The 25,543-nt window shown below is 42.5% G+C and overlaps 1 protein-coding gene across 2 annotated transcripts in view; it reads right to left on the bottom strand.

Annotated features, from left to right (window-relative positions):
* adkb (adenosine kinase b) overlaps positions 1-25,543 on the bottom strand; it is a 94,103-nt gene continuing 68,560 nt past the window's right edge. For both annotated transcript variants that reach the window (XM_079491848.1, XM_079491849.1), the window contains 4 exons: positions 21,217-21,252; positions 17,306-17,420; positions 2,103-2,189; positions 1-860 (listed from right to left, as the gene is read on the bottom strand). In XM_079491848.1, coding sequence (XP_079347974.1) covers positions 736-860; positions 2,103-2,189; positions 17,306-17,420; positions 21,217-21,252 — 363 coding nt within the window. In that variant the 3' untranslated portion in view covers positions 1-735. The remainder of the gene's footprint in view (positions 861-2,102; positions 2,190-17,305; positions 17,421-21,216; positions 21,253-25,543) is intronic.

Here is a 25,543-nt window from a genome sequence, read left to right as displayed (position 1 = left end):
TTAATTATGGATATTATAATATATATTTTTATTTAGGAACATCACAAAAATAATAATCTTCTCTTTTTTGTCCAATTCAAAGTCGACGTTGAAAACAATATTGTTGGACAATTGAAGGCATCAATATGTCCAGTTCAAAAGTTCTGCAATATGACAGCTTGTGGCTTAAATAAAACCATGTTATGCAAACACAGAGGAAATAAATACACAGTTTAAACTAAAGGACGACGCCAGCCTGTTTGACATGAGGGTCCTTTGTCACTAATCTGTCATAAAGTAAGTCACATAATTGTATGTCTAATGCATAGTGAAGGGGCACGGTTGGTGATTAGCCTGTGGCACAATGGACCTAAATTACGATATCTAAGAGAGAACACCAACATCAGAATAGCATTTGATGAAGTGTGATACGTTTCGTGTGATTTGTTTAAAATAGATTTTTGAGCTTCAATAAACAATCACGAACAAGCCGACATATCTGGTGTGACAAAAGGTCCGGGCCCTCATGTCCAAAAGGCTAGTATGATTCTTTAAACAGTAGCTATAGGCATCGGAGTGGCTTAGGTTTGAAACAGGACGCCGACAACGGACGACACACATTCAGGTTGCAAATCTGACTCACTCCCATGGAGTTAAAGCAATAATACAAAACCTTGACACAGTCTGAGGCAGACATACAAGTAGTATCGTAGAAAAACAACAGAGAAGTGCTGCACAGCGTTTGTTTGGGACGCCTCATTTGAACTCAGGCTTCTCCGGGAAGGTGCATCCCACCCGCCTGATGATGACGTTGGCCGCGTAGTGTCCAGCCCGGATGCATTCCTCCAGCGGCCTCTCCTGAACCAACTCGGACAGGAATCCTGGACGGACACAAACGCCATTCTACGGTTAGCGAGATTCTAACAACGTTTTGAATTAACCACTTCAGCTCTATATTGTATGTCGTTGCTGTTCGGGAGGAAGCCACCTAACTCCATTTTTGAGGTTTTAGATTTTTTTTTTGCATAAATCAGTGCTATTGAACACCCTTTACGTCTGTGTGTTGTTTTAAAAATATTGAACCAATGGAAAGTAATACAAAACGCTTTGGACAAAACCTCTTAACTCCATTGGACGCTCAAACTATCTGCTAAACATTTTGGAGTTAGGTGGTTTTCTTCCCGACAGCAGAGATATATTCACTCTATGACAAATAGCAGAAATAGATGTCTAAAAGCTCACAACGCGTTGCATCGCGGCGAGCTGTGAGCTTGTAAGTCTGCGATTCTTGCGATTTCTTGAAAATTGTTTAAAAGCTTTATCTATGACAAGCCCAAAAAAGGGATGCCAGGTTCAAAGATGCCTGAAGTATAGAAGGTCTATTGACCAAAACGTTGACCTAAATAAAGTTGTCCTTATAGAGCGTCGCAGTCCCGCCTCCTACCCTGGACCAGGAAATGAAACCCAATGCATTATTCTCATAGACATTTCTTAAAGTATTTATTTAAAGACGGTTACGCCGCGGACAAAGCCAACTCGAGTCGTGACAACTCATGACAACACAAACAATATTTTGGACCAAACAAATAATTAGAAAGAAGAAAAAAACGGCAGGTTACAACACTTTTTTTGTTGTTTTTCTTCTTTGTAATTATTTGTTTGGTCCAAAATATTGTTTGTGTTGTCATGAGTTGTCACGACTCGAGTTGGCTTTGTCCGCGGCGTAACCGTCTTTAAATAAATACTTTAAGAAATGTCTATGAGAATAATGCATTGGGTTTAATTTCCTGGTCCATGGTAGGGGGCGGGACTGCGACGCTCTATTGTGCAAGTGTAGACGGCGTGGATTTATTCTATACATCTGATCCCTGCCTATGCATGCACCCGTCTCTGAGCTGATCAGGTGTGCATGAGACCTTTCAACGGGAATACAATTATTACCACTATGTGGTGGGGGTGGTGTGATCCGTTTGTGCAGAGGAAAAATGCAATGTCATGTTCATTATAATCTACAGACAGAACTGTGTCACACACTTAGCCAATTGACAATGGTTAATGGGCAGTGGATGTGGAAATCAAGCTACGCTTTGAATAATTTGTGGAGGTTTTGGATCATGCCGTACCCCCCACGAAGGCATCTCCTGCTCCGTTCGTGTCCACAATATCATTCTGGTCGATGTCCAAAACCGGGAACATGGTCACCTTCTCACCTAGGGTAGGGACAAACACAAAAAGGACATGTTTATTCCAATGCATGACACATTTATTTGGGTTTTGTCTGCATGTTTGTGTTGTAGACATTTTTTATCTCAAGTCTATTGTCTTAGTAGAAGGGTAGTTTAATTTGCTATTATTTATAATCTTCTTATTCTTAGGTAATTTGCTGTGATTAAACCTGAGTCGTTTTTAAAAAAAAATTATGTAATGCTTGATCTTGATCAAACATCTAATAAACATAACATCCAGGATGGATAAGATAGGATTTTGTCTGATGCATAGTACAGTATGTTTAAAATAGATTACCGCTATCAGCTCTAACACGAGCTATATTGTTCCTGCTGAGTGGATTGATTTAAACCCTAATGAGGAACTAAAAGAGCGTTATTCTGTGAATAGCAATCTGGTTTCAATGCTTTCGCCTGAGTAGAACCAGTGATGTATATCTATGAATATAGCACAAACTGCTCAGGTTGCATTGTTAAATTATGCTTTCCAATGAAACAAAGATGTCTGAAAATTACTTAGCGGGAGATTTAGACAATGGGGAAGTAAAAAATATATCTAAATGTGTAATAGACAGGGCGATACAGGCGAGACAGGGTAATAGACAGGGTAATAGACAGGGCGATACATCTGGTTTTCAGGCTAGAAATATATATGTGAGCTGAAAGCAACCACTAAAAACGAAAATATAAGTACATATTACGGTACACAAACACAATACACAAACATGCAATCCACCACCGACAATGCAAGAACAGCTTCCCTGTCTAAAAAATGGATTCCATCAAACAAGTGCTCTTTATTATCTTCTGTAGATTATATTGCTTCAATTATCAGTAGCATATGCACTTCAAAGAAACTTCCACTTAAAAGAAGGGAACAGGGAGAGAGGGGAGTGGGGGCAGGGGGGAAAAAAGAGAAGCAAAAATCTACCAGATGACTAAGTCTTGAGGTGTAGAATGACATTAAATCAGCAACTTATGTCAGAACAAGACGTGCGCGCGCACGCAGCACACACGCGCACACGCACACACACACACACACACACACACACACACACACACACACACACACACACACACACACACACACACTCTTCAAACGAGCCAAGGTTCCTGGTGCCGATGTGAACCTTGAGAAAGGTGTGAGAGACAAAAGACTGACGTGTGGATGAAAGGAACAAGAGGAGGCAGACAGCGCTCTTATTGAGGAAATAAAGTCGAGGAGTTTAAGCAGATGTGGAAGGGGAAAAAAAGAAGCCAAAAAATGACACAAAAAGTAGTTTAATGAGGCCCCCCGCTAATCTAACCGTGGCTCACTGATTCACGTTTGAGTCGCAGACAAGACACTCTGCCTTTATCAATTTGAACGCGCCCCAGTCCTCCTGTAATATCAGGCATGCAACCAGGGGCGCCTAATGTATGCTCAATACCTGATATCAATGACATGAATTATGCATTGTGGAAGACAACAGCGGGTTGTTCATAACTAACATATCTCATACACTGAGGAACGTGACTTGATTATAGGCCAGATACTACTGACACTGCTTGATGAATGGAACCTCCATAGAGTGTAAATACTTATACTGTCTGTACATAGACAACAAGTGGATATGAATAGGGCTGGGCGATGTGACTTCACATCATTATCACGATTATTTCAAACGTCTGCCTCGATTATAATTAATGAACGATTATTATTTTTTTTAAAAGGTGAAAATAGCAGATCTACATGTTCACAACAGGTCACATAGCGGTGCTTATAATAATTCTCCATTTTTCGACTAACCTACATGAGCAAGGTTAAGTCGGTTATTGGTTCTAAATATCGGTTTTGATCCCAGCCATACTGACAGCTTGACGTATGGAAGTTCCACAGAGAGTGTAATACTTTGTGCCTCCATAGACATGTGAACATATGGCTTTTATCAAAGAGCATTTTTCCCGCAGCTGATTGCCACTTTGATCATAAATTACAATAGAGCAACATCCTTTTAGGATCAGCTAATTAGTAGCGTAACGACTATACTTAATTAATGTTGCACATGAAGCCTGAGAATCCTCCCTCTTGAAATGATTAAGCGCACATCTATCTAATAATAAATTATACTTTGTCAATTATTCCGCAGTTAAGAGTTTGAAATTATTAATTGCGAACCTGCTTATGCAGAGGGGAATTTAATTTAGGACATCAATAATGACGGCAGGTGCTAAATGGATGGCAGAGACAATAAGAAACATGAGTAATTTGCTTTTGTGAATGGATTCCGCTTTTCAGTACATCTAAGGATATCAAATGGTATTCAGAAGATACATTTGTTTAAATACAGGATACTTTTAGTCCCTAGTCATTTTCCTTGATTTTTTCTATCTAGCTTGTATGACAAATCATTTCATCCACTTTTCTCCATAGATCCATAGATAATTTTCCATTGTAGCGCCCCCACGCTGTGGAACCATTTTCCACCTCATGTTAAGAACTCCCCGGTGGCACAGTCGGTAGTGCTGTCGCCTCACAGCTAGAAGGTCCTGGGTTCGATTCCCGCTGGGACGCTGTGGGCGTGTTCCCTCCTCTGCATCATCAGTGCCCATACCTGAGATGGGGTTGGCGAAAGGGCCTTTCTGTGTAGAGTTTGCATGTTCTCCCCGTGTCCCCTAGGGTAGATACCCTCACAAAAAACATGCAGTAATCCTGGTCTCTAAACTACCTCCCCCTGGCCAGCCGGGGCACCTGATGGAGGGGAAAGGAACTACGTGTTCCTATAACGTGTTCCTTCCACGCACTACATCTGGCCGGGGAAATTCCCCCGTCAGGTGAAAAGAAGCAGCTTGGAATAGAAGGAAGCATGAGGTCAGTCCGCTGCCCCCCCAGGTTGGCAGAGGAAGTGTAGTGCCCAGGATTACATTAGATAATTGACACTGCATGGGTGAAAAAAATGGGTTGCAAAATCGTGGGATAAAAACTATATAAAAAAATAAAACTCCCCAAACCTTGTTTGTGTTTAAATTACGTTTGAAAACTCACTTGTACTTCTTGGCGTTATATTTCCCCTTAAAAATCTTACCAACATTGTTAATGTAGAATATTTTGTTTATGCTTATTTATTTAAATTGTGACAATCTCTAGTTCATTTGGAGGAGCTCTGGTGGTCTCAGACAGACAGGGGACCAAACCTGAAGTTATACCTGGGGAGAAGGCATCATAGATCGGACAGAGGGGGCTTAGTGACTGGCAGGAATGACTGGGTACACCACGGATCGTCTGACTCTTCAACAACGCAACAGTTACTCTTAAAAAAAACTCAATCAACTCAGTGTCATTGTAACTATGATATTCGATCGAAATTCATAATTTTGTAATGCCGCATTTAGCTATTACGAGTGCAAATGTCCGATGCTAAGTGCTAGTACTAGCAGGCAAGCCAGGTGGGGCGTTACCCAGGGCGGGTCTTGGGTTTTTTTGGGGGTAGGAACAGCTGCAATACCGTGCACTAAAGTGGCACTGTTGAGCAGCCTAAAAGGGCCATTCACACTGAGCACTACAACTGCAGGCAGCCAGCGGTGTTGTTGAGCAGACTGCACCGCTCAGTTCACACAGGTGTGGTTTTTCTTATTGTCTTATCGCTGCTTTTTTGAGGGGCGCTATGTCCAGCTTTGAGGGTTTGTGTATGACGGCAGGGAATGTGTAACTGTTACAAGTCATATATAATTTCTGTATAATGAATTGTGAAAATAACTGATTTATAAACTTGTAGATCTGCTATTTTTGATTAAACAAGTTTGATAATATTTCAAAAATAGCCAATCTACAAACTAACAAAGTGTTGCCGTGCGAAGCGTTGCGAGCCATTTTTTTTAAACAGTTTAGAATTGTTTTGTAGTTAAGTGGTTAGTGCTCACTCAGTGCTTAAACGGTATTTCCCCAAGTGGTTCATCTGCATTAATTGAATGTGGCCTACGTTGCACCGTACTATGCTGGTCATTTACAGTAAGCTCTGAAACATCACTACCATAACCATATGCACCCCTTTCCTCTCCCTTCAATCATCCTTGCCAATACTTGCACTTTGCCGCTCCGGAAAGTTCACATAACCTCCTTTGAGGGAAATTATTAGAAGTGACTGACATGTTAGCTCAGGTTACAGTCCACCAGTTCTCTGGTCTATGTGTAACAAAGAGCTCATTGGCAAAGGTCTGTCATGGAAACGCTCGTAAAAAAAACGAAAAACCCTCCTGCCAAAAACTCAGTGTCTCTGTTGTTATTGGCTTGTACCGACGTCTGAAAACATCGCCCTGCTGAAATCATTTCCACAGTAATGAGGGCAACGCCATTATTCGCAGGCAATAAAAAAATGCACTATAGCTTCTTTCAGTATCCTGATCCTCATAACACCAAAACGACATTTCTAGATTATTATTATTTTTTGTTCGTTCTTTTCTTTTTGAAAAGCTGTCACAGTAGATGGCAAGTGTGTGTGTGTGTTTGGGGGTGGTGATGGTGGGAGGGTTACAGTAACAATGTGTTTTACGAGTTAACCTCCGACAAACGGTATACTGCGACAGCGCGAGAATGCACTCTACAGGTTTAAATAGTTTATCCCAATAAGCTGTAATTGTGCGCTTTTGTTAATTCATAACTCGCTCGTTACAACCAGCTTGAATGGAAGTGATTAAGCTCAGGAAATTCTCTGAACAAGCCACTCTCTTTGAAATCAGTATCAATTAAGCCCTTTGTTATTGGTTGTTCTTCTAACAATGCCAATCGACTCCCCTGCGGGGACGGAGAAGAACATGCACTGCTGGAAGAAAGACCCAGCAATGTGAGGCAACCTTCACATTTATCCCATTCAGGCCTGACGTCGAAATTTAAAAAAAAAAGTTTTCTAAATCATGACAATTTTCGGAAAGATTTGAGGCACATTTTAACGATTTTTCAAAAATAGCAGACCTACAAGTTCATAGCGCGCCACTCGGTGGCGCGCTATGAGCTTGTAGATCTGCTATTTTTCAATAGCTAAATTATAACATAATGTTTAAAACACCAAAAGGGGTTCCCGCCCCAAAATGGGTTAATGGTTAATGTGGTTAAACGCTAACGTGACATGGATGCGTTCCAGGTCTCAATGGATTATTGGAAGATTAGCGCATTGGAGTTTTGATACGGCAATTACTACATGTTTTCACTTGGTTCTCCTCCAATAAGGCTCAAAGATCAATAAAGATATGTCATTTTGACAGATAGGTAGAGCGAATGTTCGTTGGGTCATAAAAATTAACTACGCCAAATGTAACATTTTACTATCCAGACAAATTCAACCATTAACCACATCATGATAAATTTAGGCCTGTCAAGTCTTTGGAAATTAGAAACAAGTAGCTTAGCTCGAAGGCATGCACTTGAGCATGCACTTGCGCATGCTGCACAACTTTAACACAATCTTTCTGCAAGGAACCTGCCCAAGATCAGTTCTGCTGGAGCAAAATTCCTTTTGCATTTCAGCCAAAAAGTGTCTTTGAAAAACAACATTACCACTTTCTTGGCAAACACGCCAGGTTAGGAGCAAGTTGACATCCAATCTGTTTCCTTATCATAACCTGCATCTTTATTCACAATTGAGTTACAGAAAGAAAATACATATGCCTGTAATTAGTGGAACAACAGGCAAAAAGCTCATCGCAGACCAACATCGTTCACTGAAGGATGAAAGAAAACACTTCAGCATGAGATGCCAAGTAAAAGAGTGGAGGTCATTCTCAGCAACTAAGCCGCTAATTGATTCCATCTTTTTGGGGGGGGAATATAGGAACACAAACATAGCCCTTTTTTGCAGGCAATTTCAAGACGTTCCAATTAAAATCTCATAATAGTGCTGCAAAGTTTGTTATAAATCCAGCGTGGGCCAAATGTCATCCAGTATAGAACAAAAATAATAAGATCACTGCTAACGTGCTTTTAATAGTCGAGGATAACAATGACAAATCACGGTTATGTTTTTCTCCAGAGATGACGCAGAATGAAGCTTGTATAGGCTCTATTTAAGATGAATGCAGGCTCTATTTAAGATGACTCTGCTTTCTGCGATTAACTCGCACATACTTGGGACCATATATATGTATGAAAGTTTTGCACAGCACACTAAATGGACATGCATGCACATTTCTCCTCGCACAAGTTTTTCGCCAGATGAAAATAAATAAATAAATAAACACGTACACCTGTTTTTCCCTCATAAATCAACGCATGGCGGAAAATATGGTTTTGGAATTGTACATCCAAGAACACGCACGTATCTACTCCCATTTTGTACCCCAGAATGGGTCGGAAAAACTCCCCACTATAAATGTCCAAGTCTAAGTTCATATTAAAGCAGGTTAAAATGCAGAAGACACAGAAGACTGTGAAATCAAAACATTAGTTGAGGAGGTAGCAAATGATAAACAATATTATTTCACAGCGTTAGTATAGTGGCATATCAAACAACACAAAAAGAAGAGTGGGATAAATTGGCTTGTGCTGTAAAAATATTTACGCTATAGCATAGGTACAGAGTAAGGGCATTGTGGAAGAAATAAAAAAGTGGTGGGTGCGACGTAGAAAGGTGGATTTGTGCCCAAAAGGTAAGAGTGAGCTTCTAGACTAGAGGAGCTGCTTAAATGTTTTGTTTTTTTTGCAAGGTGTTTGAAAAGCGCCTGGACTACATTTGCAACTTCTCTACTAGCGACCGGAAAGACGACCTTAGTAAACACTTTTTCATGATTGGCTGTCTCTAGGCTCCCTCTAAGCCAATGGGAGACTTACCCATAAAAGCCATAGTCTGAACGGCGCAAAACCCATACTCTGAACACCGCAACGTGAAGCCATATTGGCTGCTGTTGTTTAAGGAAGGGACGTTGGACGCACGGGGCGAGTGGCAACAGCAGCTAATGTTATGAGCTAACTGGAGCTAAGAGGAAAGCCATGGCAAAACAGAGCGAGTGAACCAACAACAGAACGTGAGAAACGAACGAAAACAACGGCCGGGAGGTTGTGACAGAGAAACATTTTTTTTAATGTATCTGCCCATTATGTATGGCCTATTTGTTAATAGATTCTCATTATACTACTATATTAATGTTGGTTACATGTTCACATGCATATTGGTATATTATGTTTTGTAGAGAGAATTTGAACACAAATGCAAAGATATTTAGATAGCATGTGGTTTAGAGACAGATGCTAGTGTTTGATGTTGAAGTGTTTTCTACTTATGTGACCAATTTACTATTTATTAGTCATTTGTTGACTAGGGCTCACACCATTTACTCCAATCTTGCTCAACTCAACCTGTAAATTGGCTAAGAGTGTCTGATTAATCCCTAAATTGTAAAATGTTAAGTGCATTAAACTGTTTCCTGTAAATATTATGTGCAATAAAGTAGTAAATTCTGATCTGATCTCGAGCCAAATGCACCAATTTAAAATCGCACAAACATTCATGTTGCTATGGAAAGTTATTGGACTCGGAACAGCAGGCTATTAGAACTGAGTGCAACGGCAAAAGAGACATCAATTACAATATTGTTCCTGTACGTATGAACTATCGTTGTGATTCTTTGTCACCAGCGTACATTCTCCCTGAAAACAGAGACGCAGGAGCGCAAAGTACTAACAAACTGGCCAGATGTATGGAGAACCGACTGGAAGTGACGATGGAGGACTCGCCTGAGGGCGACCTGTCCTAGACCTCGACCATCACTTACGAGTACGTATGTGGTATGTGGAGAGATACACAACTTCTCACATTCCCCCCCCCCCCCCCCCATCCCCCTGCCGAGAGCACTAAAACCACTGGAGAGTTGACTCAGGCTCTATCAAGGTCCTTATCAGCGATTAGAGCAGCAACCCCCCTCTGAATGATCGTTTATTAGATCTCCTCACCCACCGTTAAGGTTCAGGGCACACTGATCTTAATTAGTGCTGTAATGGACGTATAAGCAAATGCCCGGTGTAGCTCGGCGGCATCAGTGGCAGCTAAATAAAGGAGCATCTTTCCCCAGGCTGCTCACAGCTTAAAAGGCATGTTTGAAGCACCCGCCTGATGAACAGAGTGCTTCAGTCTCCAAATGAAGGGCAGGGGAAGAAAAAAAAAGATAACAATAACAAATTGACATCTCTCTTTTTGGGGTGTGTGAATTATATACCACATGGGGAAAGCATTCACCCATCCTTAATCACTATGAAATGGTTTAACATGACGTGCAGAGGCTGGCGAATGATCAAATCCTGACAGGGGGACAAATTGCAAACAAAATGAGAGATCAAGTTTATTAGAGGCTCCGCCTCTGGGAAATGAAAATCTTTAATTCTCTTTTTACATTGACATTTATTTGGCTGGCGTGAAATAGCGGCACGCTATTACACATGCACACACACACATGCACACACACACACACACGAACACACACACACACACACGAACACACATGCACGCACATAGAAAAAACAATTGAGCTACAACCTACAGTACTAGTGTAAACCGCCTGGATCCCAGCACGCGCACGCTCAATGACATTCATCATGTTTGCCTTTGTAGATGACATCAGAAACACATTGTCTTTCATCCCACCTGCATTCATCATGTATTTTCTATAAAGTTCACAGAGGCGCACCGCTCTGCCTCGGTGCCGAGGAGCAGACAGGAATTATCCATCAGCGTGGATGGAACACCTCCCAGACAATGGATGGCTTCATTTACTCTTCTAACCACTTAACCACATGAACCCCCCAGCGTCCCGTCTCTATTCTGGGGGCAAAACCTTCAGCAGACCTACAAGCTCACCAATCAAATCACACTCAACCAACTATTGTTTTTCCCCCCTTTCTTTTAAATGTTTTATCCCACGATTCTTGTAACCCATTTCTTTCCACCCCTGTGTCTAATGTAGTCCTGGGCGCTACACTCCCTCTGCCAACCTGGGGAGAGTAACGGACTGACCTCATGCTTCCTTCAATGCATGAGGAGTCCCAGCCGCATTTTCACCTGACCGGGGGGGGGGGGGGGGGGGGGTTGGAAGGGTTGGGCGGTTGGAGGGGTTGGACGTAGCACATGGAAGTAACACATTATTCCAACCAGTTCCTTTCCCCTCCATCAGGCCCCCCGGCTGGCCAGGTGGAGGCAGTATAGAGACCAGCACAAATAAGCATTATTTAGGGCAGATTCACACTATGGTCCCGGGTGCGCATTCGGGACCACTTGGCAGATGTTGTGGTAGCGTGAATGCTGCGTAGCGTTCACACAACCGTTCCCGGGACCGCATCAATCGGTCTCGGGACCGATTGATACTCGGATACGGATCGCTGCAATGTGAAAGCATTGAATACAGTTGAATGAAGTGTACTCGGGGTTTGAAAGAATCGAAGCCAATGTGAATCATGGCCAGCAGGGACCAGGCAATCGTATCGATCGGGGACAAGTTTGACTCAGTGTGAATCTGCCCTAAGTGGTTCCATTTAAACCCTATATACACCTGCCTATGCTTGGAGCCCTCCTTCCCCCCCCCTTTTCCACCGAATCTCACCACTGAAAATAGCCGAATTACAAGCTCACTCGCCGAGCTTGTAGATCAGCTGTTTTCATAGAATGTTCACCTATGTTTGTGGAATGGTCGTCCGTTATGACATGCCCAGTAAAGGCAATACTATTAGCCACAACTCGCCGGGTCCCAACGTGTTGCATTCCCACAGCGCAGCGTCCCGCACAACATGTGTAGGGCTTAGGCTGTTGGACAATTTTCACTTACAAGTGCAGGGCTCAGTGATTTTTACCAGAATGCTCATGAAAATCCTCATGAAAGGGAAAGTTGTCCCCAAAAAGGACACACGGCTCCAACTCTCTCTCTCTGTCTCAGTCTGTCTCTCTCTCTCTCTGTCTGTCTGTCTGTCTCTCTCTCTCTCTCTGTCTCAGTCTGTCTGTCTGTCTCTCTCTCTCTCTCTCTCTCTCTCTCTGTCTCAGTCTGTCTCTCTCTCTCTCTCTCTCTCTCTCTCTGTGTCTCAGTCTGTCTGTCTGTCTGTCTCTCTCTCTCTCTCTCTCAGTCTGTCTGTCTGTCTCTCTCTCTCTCTCTCTGGATGACAAGTTTAGTTAATCCCGTTTATTACACTGTAGCTGCTATTAATAATGAAAAAGCAGCATGGGTGTTCCAATACACTGAGCCTATTGTGGCATTTATCTCGTTATGCCAATGATTATATTGCACTAAGACTGTTACACACCCCTATCGTGATATCACATATCCTGGGGAAGAGGATAAAAAGACAATAACTTCAATGTGAAACATTTAGGCCCTATGCTGCCGTTCTTGCCAACGGAATGAAACAGTAGACCCTCAAAGCCAACACACGTTTTAAAGGCTGCTATTGGATCAATGCTGCTGCTGCCGTCTGGGAAGTGCCAGCCGTACTGCTGTAGTAGTGCTTCTCTCTGCGGTCCCCGCCGGTGATGAGTGATATGTTAGGAGCCTTTACCTGAGGCCATCTTTCTCCCTGTACACGTCTCACTGCTCTGAACTGCAAGGGCAACGAGGAGAGACACCCCGTGGTGACAAACAAAAGGCAAAGGCTCCCAGCAGTAACTGGAGACCATCACACACGCACGCACACGCACGCACGCACAGCTTACCCCCGCAACCCCTGCTCGGTTAAGATGACACCGCCTGTAATGTCCACTAACAAATATGCCCCATGTTGCACGAATTGGGATTGATTTGAGGGCTGGCGTCGTCGGCCTCTCCCCAAGGTCAGACACGCACGCACGCACGCACGCACGCACGCACGCACGCACGCAAGAATAGCTTTAACTTAAGTTTGTGTTATCCTTTCCTATACATATTCTGTTATATCAAATGAATACAAATGTACACGCTGCAGGGCTTTTAATTTGAAACTAGTGATACAAGAAGCGGCGACAGTGTGGGAGGCGGCCAATCAGATTGTTAGGCTACATGTGACAGGGTTAGGTAGCAACCATGTAATAATAATAATAATAATAATAATAACTTGAATTTATATAGCGCCTTTCAAGAAACCCAAGGACGCTTTACAAATGTAGCTTTCCTATTTGGAACATCCTGAATATCATGCGGAGGTAGTTGTTTAGAAATAATGACCGACAGGATGTTTAAACACAGAGACCAAGTCGAGGTGTTAAATCATCCTGAAGGGCATTATCTTCAAACAACTACCACCGCGCCATACATTATCCCGCTGATTACACGGCTACTTTAATCATAAATAAAGTCTATTTCTCGCTTCAAATGTTTTCAAAAGCATTCTTGAGAGCAATCTTTAGTTGTAAATGACATGGTGTGTGTGTTTACATGGCTGTCATGTTGGATATACAGCATAAAATCCAAGCAGCGCAGCAGGTGCTCTGATGCTTTGTTTAGACAGCGGTCTGTTATAGAGCGGAGCGTTCATTATCAAGAAATAACACACCGCTGAATTCAGCGATTGACCAACCAGAATCAAACATTCAACCAAGCAGTGTAATAATACACATTATTGAGCAATATGTCAGTGCCAAACTGACATATTGATCCTACGACACAGTATGGCATCCTCCTAGTATCCCCTTCACATTCAGTAGATCCTGTGATCTTTTCTGGCCAGATGTAATTTCCTGGGGTCTAGTTACAGTAGGACTATAGTAAACAACAAAAAAGAAATCGGCGTAAAACTTTGAAAAAAAGACAAATCACCTTCTAAAGTCAAACAGTTTGACATCAGCGTAGTTTAATTCTTTTGCATACTACTACATCTTAGCTCTTAGCTTCCGTTCTCATTGGAGATCTGATCACAAAACAATGGCCATCCATTATCTCGGTTTGTGCTCATTTGATTCCCTGTGGGGTATGTATTAACCTGACTCTGCCAGATGGAAGACGCTTGCTTCACAATGATATTTGCTTCACAACGCACTTCCATCTTCGATCTCTGTAGCCCAATCGCTGAAGAAAGTCGTCCCTGTTTTCTAGCCACTTGGCAGGTCATTGGATGGGACCGTCTGTCAATCATATTGACGCGTCTAAACAACCCCCTTCAACGCCTTTCAGAAACCCCTCACTATCGTGTCAGATGTGTACTGTAGGTCGATGTCTTCGCTTGCTTTCAAGAACAGAAGACGATCTTCCCAATTTTAAAGGAAAGGATAGGAAGATTTTAGTCGACTGAATCTACAGTTGATTTAGTCGAACAAAATGTATTTTGGCGGGCCTTGATGCCGTCGTAACGACTTGCTGAAAATAGACTATCTACAAGCTCACAACGCGTCGCGCTGCGACGCGTTGTGAGCTTGTAGATCGTCTATTTTCAGCATGCAACTAATTGTAAAATGACTTATACTGGATCTCTTGTCCACTAGTCCCTTCCTAACATTCCTAACACGTCTAGTTTTTATTTGTTGACGAAATTGTCGGTATATTTAGTCTTAGTCATCATAGCTTAGTTTTTATTTAGTTTCCATTTAGTTTTCGTCGTTTTGTCTTAGTTTTAGCTGACGAAATCAACACTGCATCTGGCGGAGTCAGGTTAGGCATGAATTGTATGTTGTATTAAAAAGTATGTATGTTGCATTTAGCTTTGGCTTACTGTTGTGTGCATTAATTCATTCCCTGTTCTCTCCTGTATCTAAGCTCAAAGCTTACTTAATGTATAAATTGAACTGAACAGATATCAAACCAAACGTCTTGCAACGGACTCCACAACAATGTCACTTAACGTATAATATACTGGTGCTACGATATTAAAGGGCCACTTCACCCCTTTTGCAACCAGATCTTATTTTAATGATGTTTACAGGACACACAAAACACTTTCCTGGGGTTTTTATGTGAGTAATAATGTGCTTATAGATATTTTAGTCATGACGCCATGTCCATGTCCATAATTTGTCATGAAAATGTAGTCTCACTTCCTTCCTGGACTACAAGTCACACCTACACGCGGCCTCCCCCGTCTCCACAAGGAGGGAAAGTGCACCAAAGCATTATGGTCATTGTAGTAATTCAGCAATCCAGTCAAACACACAGACTTCATTATTTGTCTGGCCATAGGGTGCAAATTTCAAATTGTGCTACTGTTATCTACTAAGACAAATTGAGTGACTGCAGTTTCTTCCAGTGGTGAAATGTCCCTTTAATATTTTTTTACCAAAATATACCAATAATTACATCTGTGATTGGCTAGTTCAATGTTAGGCCAACCAAGGAAAAGACTATATCCAATTATAGCCTGGAGGAACGATTGCTTCGCAGTGGGCTAGTTCATTATTAGGCCAACCGGCTGACCAATGTTAGAATACATCAATCAGCAACTGCGACATTCATGTGTATATACCGTAGTGTACAGGGCTGGCCAGCCAGTCCAGACAAAAGAGAAAACCGAAATAAATAAATAAATAAAAGGGGGGCGGGGGGCAGGATGTTAAGAGTTGACGTGTCATTTTTTTTTTGCTGAGGATTGTTCTGGAATCCATCCAAGACAAAGTTAGAAGTACTTCACAAATCAATGCCTGCTCTGCTACTTCCTCTGCACTCCTTTTCATGCTCTGAAATGACAGAATGTATAGGGCAAGCATTCTGTAGCTTTTCTTTTCTTTCGTTCCCTTTCTTTCTTTCTTGGTTCATATTTTTTTTTAAACATCTGGCGTCAATATAATACAACTTCAAAGAAATTACTGTTGTCATTCAGCTCTCATCAGTTGGCAACCCGTCCCCTGGTTTGGTTTAAATCCTTTGAAGAATCAGCTCTGTTCAATAAATGTACATGTCAAGTATTTTTCTCCCTCCAAAAACATCCCAAAAGGTGCTTTAGTTTACAGTAACTCTTTCTTTGCTCATTGAGTGTTTCGGTAGCAATGAAAGATGTCTACATTTGACCCTCGAGAACTCCAGTAGGTTTGGGTAACGCAACGAGTATCAGCGGACAAACGGACATCCTAAACACCAAAGCACCACGGGGAAAAACAAACACTTCCTCATGACCCATGTGTCATGTTGTGAATGGAGTAGCGCTCGTTTCGCATCACTTAACACGGATGACTGCCCGTCATCAGTTGGAACCAGTAAATCGGTGTGCCCATGCAGCTATTTGCAGCTTCGGAGCCCATTTCAAGGTGACACAGGACTCCATCTTGTTTATGCAGATAGCATACAGTAGCATCTAAGCGAAACATTTGCGGGAGGCCAGCCGACCACCCGAGGCATGATTTCTACTAACTATAGCGACGTGACAGCGATGGGCTGTCAAAAACACTGATTTCGGTTAGAATCGAGATCAGTGATTTACAGTAGATTCAGAGGTTTTAGCGTTTGAAGATTGTTTTCCTCCCGTCCGCTATAATGGAGGGGGAATACTTTTGATGACTCACCAACCGGAAATTACGTCGAAAGTTGCACAACAGGTGAACCTAGACTGTAGTGTATCGCTCACTGATATCAAACAATGAATTCTCCGTCTTTTGACAAATCTCCGTCCTGAGCTGTCAAGGTGTCATTGTCTACTCTATGCATGTCTATAGTAAAGCTTTGACTGGCATTTTGCATGTGACTTCATCCACCAAACGACAAAAACAACAAGCCAGTCACTTCCAGAGCCCACGCCCCACGGTGATGACAAGTTAAGCTTCACTGCATACTTCCTCAATGTTTAATTGTTGCATTTTGGGAGGCTCTGATTAGCGTTTGGTTTGTGATGTCACACCTCAACTGCCTGTTTTCCGTATTAGACGGTAGACCAGACTCGAGTTGTAAAACACTATATTAATGCTTTGGAGATATGCAGAGCCCCCAAGACTTTCAGGGGCAAAGCTTCAAAAAGACATTAACCAAACAAAAAAACATGATTTTGGGGAGAGAGGGATTTTAAGGCAACATTCTGCAATTGTGAGATATGAGGTTTAAGTGAAGGATAAAGACGTCCAAGAGGGGGCCTGTGGCTGCAATAGCTTCAAGTAGTGTTTTAAACCGACCCAATAAACGCACAGATAAGCAAGTAAACTGGAAGGAATTAAAAAAGAAAAAAAAAAAAAGAAAAAAAAGGAGGATTTTTGTTTCGTTTTTTTGCCTACCAACAGTTGCTACCGTGTCGTCCTTGCCCTGAGTGAAGACCACCACTCGCTGCCTCTTCTTGTTCACCTTGGGCAGGTTTTGGGTCTTGCTGGCGATCTCTGCAATGTCGTCCGTCTGTAAAAAAAAGAAGAAGAAAAAAAAGACACGAGGCCCCCACGGGGTGAGGATAACAAAAAAGATTCACGCATTAAATAAATTAACACAGTGACCGCGGCGATGAGAAGCAATTTCAGAGGAGTTAATCAGGGATCACGAGTCGTGCAAAGCCAAGGGAGGGAGGTCAGCTTTTGCCAATATTGGCAAAGGGATGAAGTGATAATGAAAATAGATGGGGTTATGAAACCATTTTATTTTAAGAGATCAATAGCGACCGCTCAATCTTATTTGCGATTCACTTTATTGTAGAATTAAAGAGTACTGCAAAAAATATATATATATATATATATTATTGCAGGTTCCCTGAGTGAGATAGCTGCTATGCTATGGAGATGGAGATATGCTCTTGTCAGATAAAGTTACTTTTGCGAGCCGGGAGGGATAGGTGGTGCGTGCACTGTATCATTCTCCTGCTGCAGCGGGCCATCTCCCCACAGCATCTGCACAGAACAGATACCCGCCGAGACAAGACAGAACTCTCCAGAGTGCTTGCCTTTGATCATGAGAGGCATGAAAAAAACCCACAACCTGTCAGTGCTGCTTTATTATTAACTCATCATGATGTACTATGAGCAGGTGGATTGTCTTTATCACTGCCTCGCAGTGGGGCGGACGCATGTTATGGGTTTTTTTTGCATTCAGTATACGACCCACAAGAGCTAACATTAAAGGGGGGGCGTCGGTATGCTCTCTAGCATCGCGGGAAAACACTGACGGTGAGTCTTTAGTTGGGGCAAATAAAGCGGTGATTGGAGTAATCACAGCGAGATAAGCTGCACACCAACACTACTAGGCCCAGCCACAACTGCCTCACTCAAGCCAATGAGGTTTAACACCTCTAAATGTTTCCCAAACGTGCTTTAATCAGCCCTAAGAGGTCCAGGGAGACCTTGGGCAGAGGAAAAATGGGTGTAACACTCTAAGTAAGTGCTAATGGCGAGGTTAATACAGAGGCTGTTAGCAGGCAATAGCTAAAAAGAAAAAAGGGAAAAAAAGGGGGGGGGGGGGGGGGGGGCAATTTGTCACTGTGACCGAACGTAACCACAAGCACTCCTTGAGACGCCGAATGCAAAACCCACAGAGGACCTCCTCGGCACATTGTCAACCTTTGGTTTTATGTTCTCTGACATAAAAAGCACTACACTAAGGTTTAGGACCTAAAAGGGCCAGAGGTGGTAGGTTACCATTGTTGGGGAGGGCCAAACTAAACGGGACACCTGCGCACAGAAACACAAACCTCTTATTGCCTGGTACAGATAAACCACTTACCTGGTACAGATAAACCACCTGGTACAGATAAACCACTTATCTGGCAGCTTCCTATGGCAATACAATACCAAAAAAGCACATTTATCGTGAGTCCAAGACAAATTAATTGACAAATGATATGGTCAATTTGGTTTACTGCTGAGAAATGGCAATGGACATGATTGTGAGGCAATTGATCAGGCATAAATCAACAAACCGTGAAATATGGTTTATAAGGGTGTTAATTCTGTGTCTGTATTGAAGCCAATGAGAAATTGATCGCCTCCGATGCAGGCTGTTTGTGAAAGACTGCCAGGGAGAGATTCAATTACTGCTGCTCTGCAGATATTTCTTTGGGCATTTAAAGGAGGCAGATCCCAATCATGCTACTCAGTGTGTTCAGATCTACTGATGGCTGTATTGGAGAGAACAAGCCTTTTATCTTGTATTTAAGCTTGGGGAAAAAAAGTTACTGATGTTTTCATAGCGACTGTTTATACAATGAGATGACTCGCCGTTAAGGAACACTCAAAACACAACCTTTATCATCAAATAAAAGCAATAGACAAGGGAATAATGATAACCACTTAAGTGTTAATGAAATAATTATTTCATTATTACCTGAAATATAAACGTCTCGTTGGAACACAAGCATTATAATGACGTTCAAAAGGATGACGGTGACAGACAAGGACATCCTCGAACATTGTTGTGAGCTTGTAGAACTGCTATTTTGGCTGAATGTTCGCCTATTATGACAAGCCCAGAATAGGGACACTGGCGTTCATGTAAATAGTAATCGCTGCCCTACCAAGTTCCAAATAGCATTCTCAAAAACAGTACAGTATCGACAAAACCAAACAGAGACCCAGCTATAATCAGTACATTGTAATTATGTATTTTCATGTATTTAATCTTGTTGAATGTATTTGTAATTATGTATTTATGTACTTTTTGTATGTATTTTATATGGACCCCCAGGAAGATTAGCTGTCGCCCCGGCGTCAGCTAATGGGGATCCATTCAATAAACAATAAACAATACATTGCTCATTTAACGCCATGAGTTTACGAGTGGAACCAAGTGGATTTGGCTGTGCATCTTTGAGCAGACAAGTTGTGGGGTAGTACTGTACGGTACTGTAGCTGTGAGAGAATGTATGTGCTGGACCCCCAAAGTGAGAGTTTAATACCTCACACTGTTATCACTCAATGACTTTTACATGTTGCCGGAGCAATGAATTAGGGAGGGCTTACAGTCTTACACACACAAAGCCAAATGACTATCAAATAGGTCCTGTGAAAAATGTAAAATTTGAGAACAAAACCTCATTTGAACTGCAACCATTGAGAAATGAAGTACATACATAATGGTACTTGTTACTTGAGAAATTACACTCATCCGATGCAATTTTGCCAGAGTTCTGGCAAATGTAGTTAACAGAGAAAATATCAGAGAATTCTTAGTACCAAGAGAGTCCATTCCTTGGACCTGTATATTTATTTTTTGTGATGTGTGATTCACTATCCCCCCCCCCCCCCCCCTCCCCAGTCCCCCCTCCCCATCCCTTTCATCCTTTCTCCTCTCTTAAACCTGTCACTGCCTTCGGGATTGCATTTCTATTCCGGTCACGTTGATCACACCGTAAGTGATTCTGGATGACAATTATTCACACAGAGCCGAGCCATATTCAAGCTCTACCTTTGAAAACGAGAGATGGCACTTAAAATACCTGAGCCCAATTCAAAAAACTCATACGCACACAGGCTATTTATGGTTTTTGATTTCCTATTTACAGAGAAGTGTTGTTAAGGGGTATGCAGACGAACAGCGTAAAAATAATTAAGGCTAAGTGAACGTTCATCCTGCCCACATGAAACGCACACAGTCCTATGTATGAACTGTATGTACTGTACGTATGTATGAATGAATAGGATAGGCACTGTAATTTTCATTTACATAATCTAAAACCACAGGTAGCTGTGAGTCGGTTATTAAAAGACTACTGTGCAGTACAATGTGGTGTAGTGCCGTGGCAGTGAAGGGGAGACATATCATCCCTGGGTGCAATGAAGCTAATGAGGAAGGCTTTTTAACCAGGCAACCTGACGAGCTCCCCGAGCCTGCAGCAGAGAGGAGGAAAAGGCTTGAAACCATGCCCAACTTCTCAGCTTTTTTTTTCCCAAGAGGCTTTTCAAAATTCAATAAATAACATCTGTAGGCGATGTTGGGTGCAGAGACCTAGCGGAGTGCGTCATAACAGAGAGCTGGCTGAACAAAGAAACCATGACGACTGCCAGGTTGCCATGGCAACTGCTGCAAGGCCTGGAGAGTATAATAGCACATCAATCACTGTCCAAAAAAAGAACTTCATTATCAGCAAAAATAAACCTTTAGGATCTGTTTAGTGTTGTGTGTGTTGGTGTGTGTGTGTGTGTGTGTGTGTGTGTGTGTGTGTGTGTGTGTGTGACGGACTGACTGACTGACTGACTGCCGGTCAACTCACCTCGAAGCACTGCTCTTTGGCAAAAGTGGCCGCCTCCTAAAAAGGAAAACAGAAAAAATGAGCAGTTAATTATAGGAGGAACACACAAAGTGAAGGAGGATGTCACACTCTCGACATACTGTGCCGTAAAGACATGTCACTTCCATTCAGCCATAGCACAACACGTGTGTGTGGCGGTGCCACCTGCGAGGGAGTAATGTGGTAGTACTGCTGCTATGCTTATGCATAACTCCTTAATTTAGCCCATTTTTACCTGGGAACGATTCTATAAAATGTCTTCTAAATCCTGACAGTTTTCTGAAAAAGCTGTTTCTATGTCAGTCGTTCTTCGATTTTTCAAAAATAGCAGACCTACAAGCTCGTAGCGCGCCACTCGGTGGCGCGCTACGAGCTTGTAGATCTGCTATTTTTCCAATAGCTAAAGCATAACATAGTGCTTACACCAAAAGGGGTTCCCGCCCAAAATGGCTTAGTAGACATGCAGCCCACAATTTAGTCTATGACCCGGGACCCACACTTTCATCTCAACTTACAACTTAGCGGGCATGAGAAAATAGCGCCGTTCTAGCCCGCAGCAATGAAACTACCACTGAAACCAACAATAATAATGTGTTGATGTGGGGGAATCCCCCAACACTGACATCGAACACCGGCCGGGGCCGCAGAATCACTGCGCTTAGCGCTGCTGCTCTAGTCTAAATAGCAAGGTGGTTAATATCCCCACTTACATTTTAATCAATGGCCGAAGCTGTTTTGCATGTTAATGTAACGTAGTGACACACATTGTGACTGGCAACTTCATCCACTCAATTCACTTCTGACCCCCAGCAACAAGAGCAATAAGTCGATGCTATGATGCTAAATGATGCTATTTATATGAACATAAGGGGGGTGTTTGCCTGGCAGCGTGACCTTGGGGGAGAGGTTGACAACCTGGTCCTCAGACAGAAAAGGAGGAGAGGACATGAAACAATAAGGTTACTGGTCCCAGGAGGAAAAGGCCTGTGGGCCCATACTCTGGATCAACATTACAGCACACACACACACATGCGCACACGCCCGCACACACACACGCACATACACACACACACAGCTAGACAACTAAGTGCAGTACTCAAGTCTTTTATAATGAGGATTGGTGAGATGTCTTTTTTTCCCCCCCCAGTGTTGGTTCTTCCATTTATCTCGCATTTAGGTCTCACATTTGTTTCCATTATTTACAACCACTATTGACTTTTCTCCTCAGGAACATTCCATCACAGGCAGGAGTACTATACCCTCAGCATCTCACAGGGGCATGAGCGGCTTGACAAATGTCTTGTCAAAACAGAGATATTTCATCTCAAACTCTTCACAAAAAGCCCTTAAAAGAGACACATGAATGAAGGCTGGATAACAACATTGCTGGGAGGCACGTGCACGCGCGCACGCGCACACGCACACGCACGCACACACACACACACACACACACACACACACACTCGCTAGTTAGCAAATATAACATTTACAGCAAGGAAGGTCTGTGGAGAGGGAGTGGGTGTCGGTAGAAACAATAATTGAAACAATTTCCACCTGTGTTGAAGTGTTATTCATTTGTATGGGTAGCAAAGGGTTCATACTAGCTCATATAAAATATAAATATTAGAATAACAGTAGCTCTCTTTGGCAAATATGTAATCTATTCTTAATAAAAGGACTAAAAAGTCAATACAAACTGTTAATACAGCGTAGGTCTGTGTTAATAAAATGACAAATTCTAGCCTTTGTACTGTATGTATCTATATACAGTATACAATTGAGTCTTCTCAATTGCGCACACTTTGTGTGTGCACAGCTTTGTGCGCGGTTCGGTCGGGCCAAGACATAGATTTGGCAGAGTATGTGGAAGTGCCGTTTACGCAGTCTGTGCTTCGTGGCCGACGGCCGCGATACGTCACGTCACGTGATACACCTCTGCGTTTTCAACGCAGATTTGTGGCTGTTCGCAGTTTCCCATTCCGTGATGCGATGGACCCATTACAGGCAGAGGGGGCCCACGCAACCTGCCCAAAAGCACTGAAAAAAAAACGGTCAGTGGCCAAAGATAAATCGCTGTCTGCCTTTGTTCAAAATGTATGGTTTGTGTGTGTGTGTGTCTCTCACTCAGATAGCGCTGCCACATAGACGTGTGGCGTTAGATGTGAGTGCGCTAGTATTGTCCACTGGAAGCCTGTGGGGGTATATGACTGGTTGGCAGCCCAGATGACGGACTGTGTGCGTCTACTGTGCAGCTGTCACTACAATGACACGCACTTTGAGAGACAAAAGCCCCTCAGTTCTCAAAAAAGCAACACATTTTGTTAAGTGATAGCAGTGATGGCACATAGAACCATTTGATGATTGTGGTAGTTTGCCAAATGCCACCTCTGTGGCTTTGCTGCCTGGGGGGGGGGGGGGTTTCTCACATGCTCTTCTCAGGGACACAGTCAGGTGGATCATGACACCAGTTCACCAGTTTCACTGACGAAAACTAAATGGAAACCAAATGAAAACTAAACTGTGTTGACTAAAACTAAATATATTATATTCTCAATTTCCTCAACAAATAAAAACTAGACTAAAATGTTAGGAAGGGACTAGTGGACAAGAGATCCAGTATAAGTAAGACACAAGTCATTTTACACTTGGTTGCATGCTGAAAATAGCCACTGCGACGCGTTGTGAGCTTGTAGATTGGCTATTGTCGGCAAGTGTAAAATCTGCCATTGCGAAGGCATTAAGGCCCGCCGAAATACATTTTAGTCGACTAAATCAAATGTAGATTTAGTTGACTAAAATCTTATATTTAGTCGACTAAAACTAACACTAAAACATTCCAGGTGACTAAAATACGACTAAAACTAAATGAAGCTTCATTCCAAAGACTATGACTAAACCTAAAATAGAAATGTTCTGCCAAAAACAACAACGCCGCATGGCACAGACATGTTCATCGTAGAGTGGGCACAAGATGGTAGACAAGGAACTAACACTAAAACATTCCAGGTGACTAAAATACGACTAAAACTAAATGAAGTCTCATTCCAAAGACTGTGACTAAACCTAAAATAGAAATGTTCTGCCAAAAACGACGCCGCATGGCACAGACATGTTCATCGTAGAGTGGGCACAAGATGGTATAGACAAGGCAGACCAGATGGAAACGTGCCGTCATGTGCAGTCTCTCCAAAGCGTGTGCGCGGACGGCCTGATTTATACTGTAATGTACACATCGATTAGATCGATGCACAACAGGTGTTAATTACACAGGCCAGGTGTGAGGCCAGGTTTAAATTAGCCATCATCTACAGCGCACACACCACAATAATCTATTCTAAAATATGATCTATATTAAACTATATAAACCCTACAAACGTACTTATTTGACCGGCGTCTCCCCGGGGGGTTTATGTATAATCAAAAAATCACACCTGTGTGAACTGAGTGGTGTAATATAGCCTGTCTGACGTAATGAAATCATGTCTGACGTAATGAAATCACACCCGGGTGAACAGGGTGAACATAGCAACCATGCTCATTTTTTCTGCACAAAAAAGCCAGTTGTAGGAGTGGTTTACACCACTCAAAAACGCTTGATCAATGTGCGGTTGCTGTATGCTTTGTCAAAATTATATTATCCTTGTTTATTATTACATTTTAATGACTGTGCATAAGAATTTTCCCTGGACCGAAAGAGTGATTCACAAACAAAATTCAAACGACGATGACAAATGATATCAAAATAAATTAACGGTCCTTTGAATAGAGACGGTAGCTAAGCTTAAAAAGACGAGTGTTGCAGAGTCAGGTTTCCATGACTTCTCCTTGGTGGGCAAACGAGGTAAAAGATAAGCTGGGATGAGAAAGAATGGCCAAAGTCATTACACAGGAAATTCCTCAGTGTTAATGTTGCCATTTGTAACTCAAGAGTCGTCGTGCACAGAACGTAAACCATTCGGAATCTTTTACGGGTCCATTTGGGGGTTCATTTGTACACTCTCGGAGTCAAATTAACGCAGAGGATTTTCCAGTCACTATATAAAGCTATCAGGACGTGAGAGATGCTTCTGCTGCTGTCACAGAGTCATAGAGTCACAGGGATATTTTTAGAGAGCTTAAGCTAATAATCCAAAGCCCAGTCAGGGGTGCGGGGAGCCTACAATTTCTTGCCAAGCAAAATGAAAGCGGAAATGTACACTTCATGCAAAGGGCATTTTTCAAAGCTTCACACTTTCTATTTTTGCCCCCCCCCTTCACACTGTAAAGTGACAGGAGCCAGCTAGTGTTGCTTAGATCTGCATGCATGTAT

This window comes from Electrona antarctica (genome assembly GCF_951216825.1).
Source record: "Electrona antarctica genome assembly, chromosome: 22".
Lineage (NCBI taxonomy): Eukaryota > Metazoa > Chordata > Actinopteri > Myctophiformes > Myctophidae > Electrona > Electrona antarctica.
Note: the sequence above shows the minus strand (reverse complement) of the source record. Positions and strands in the feature narration are given on the sequence as shown.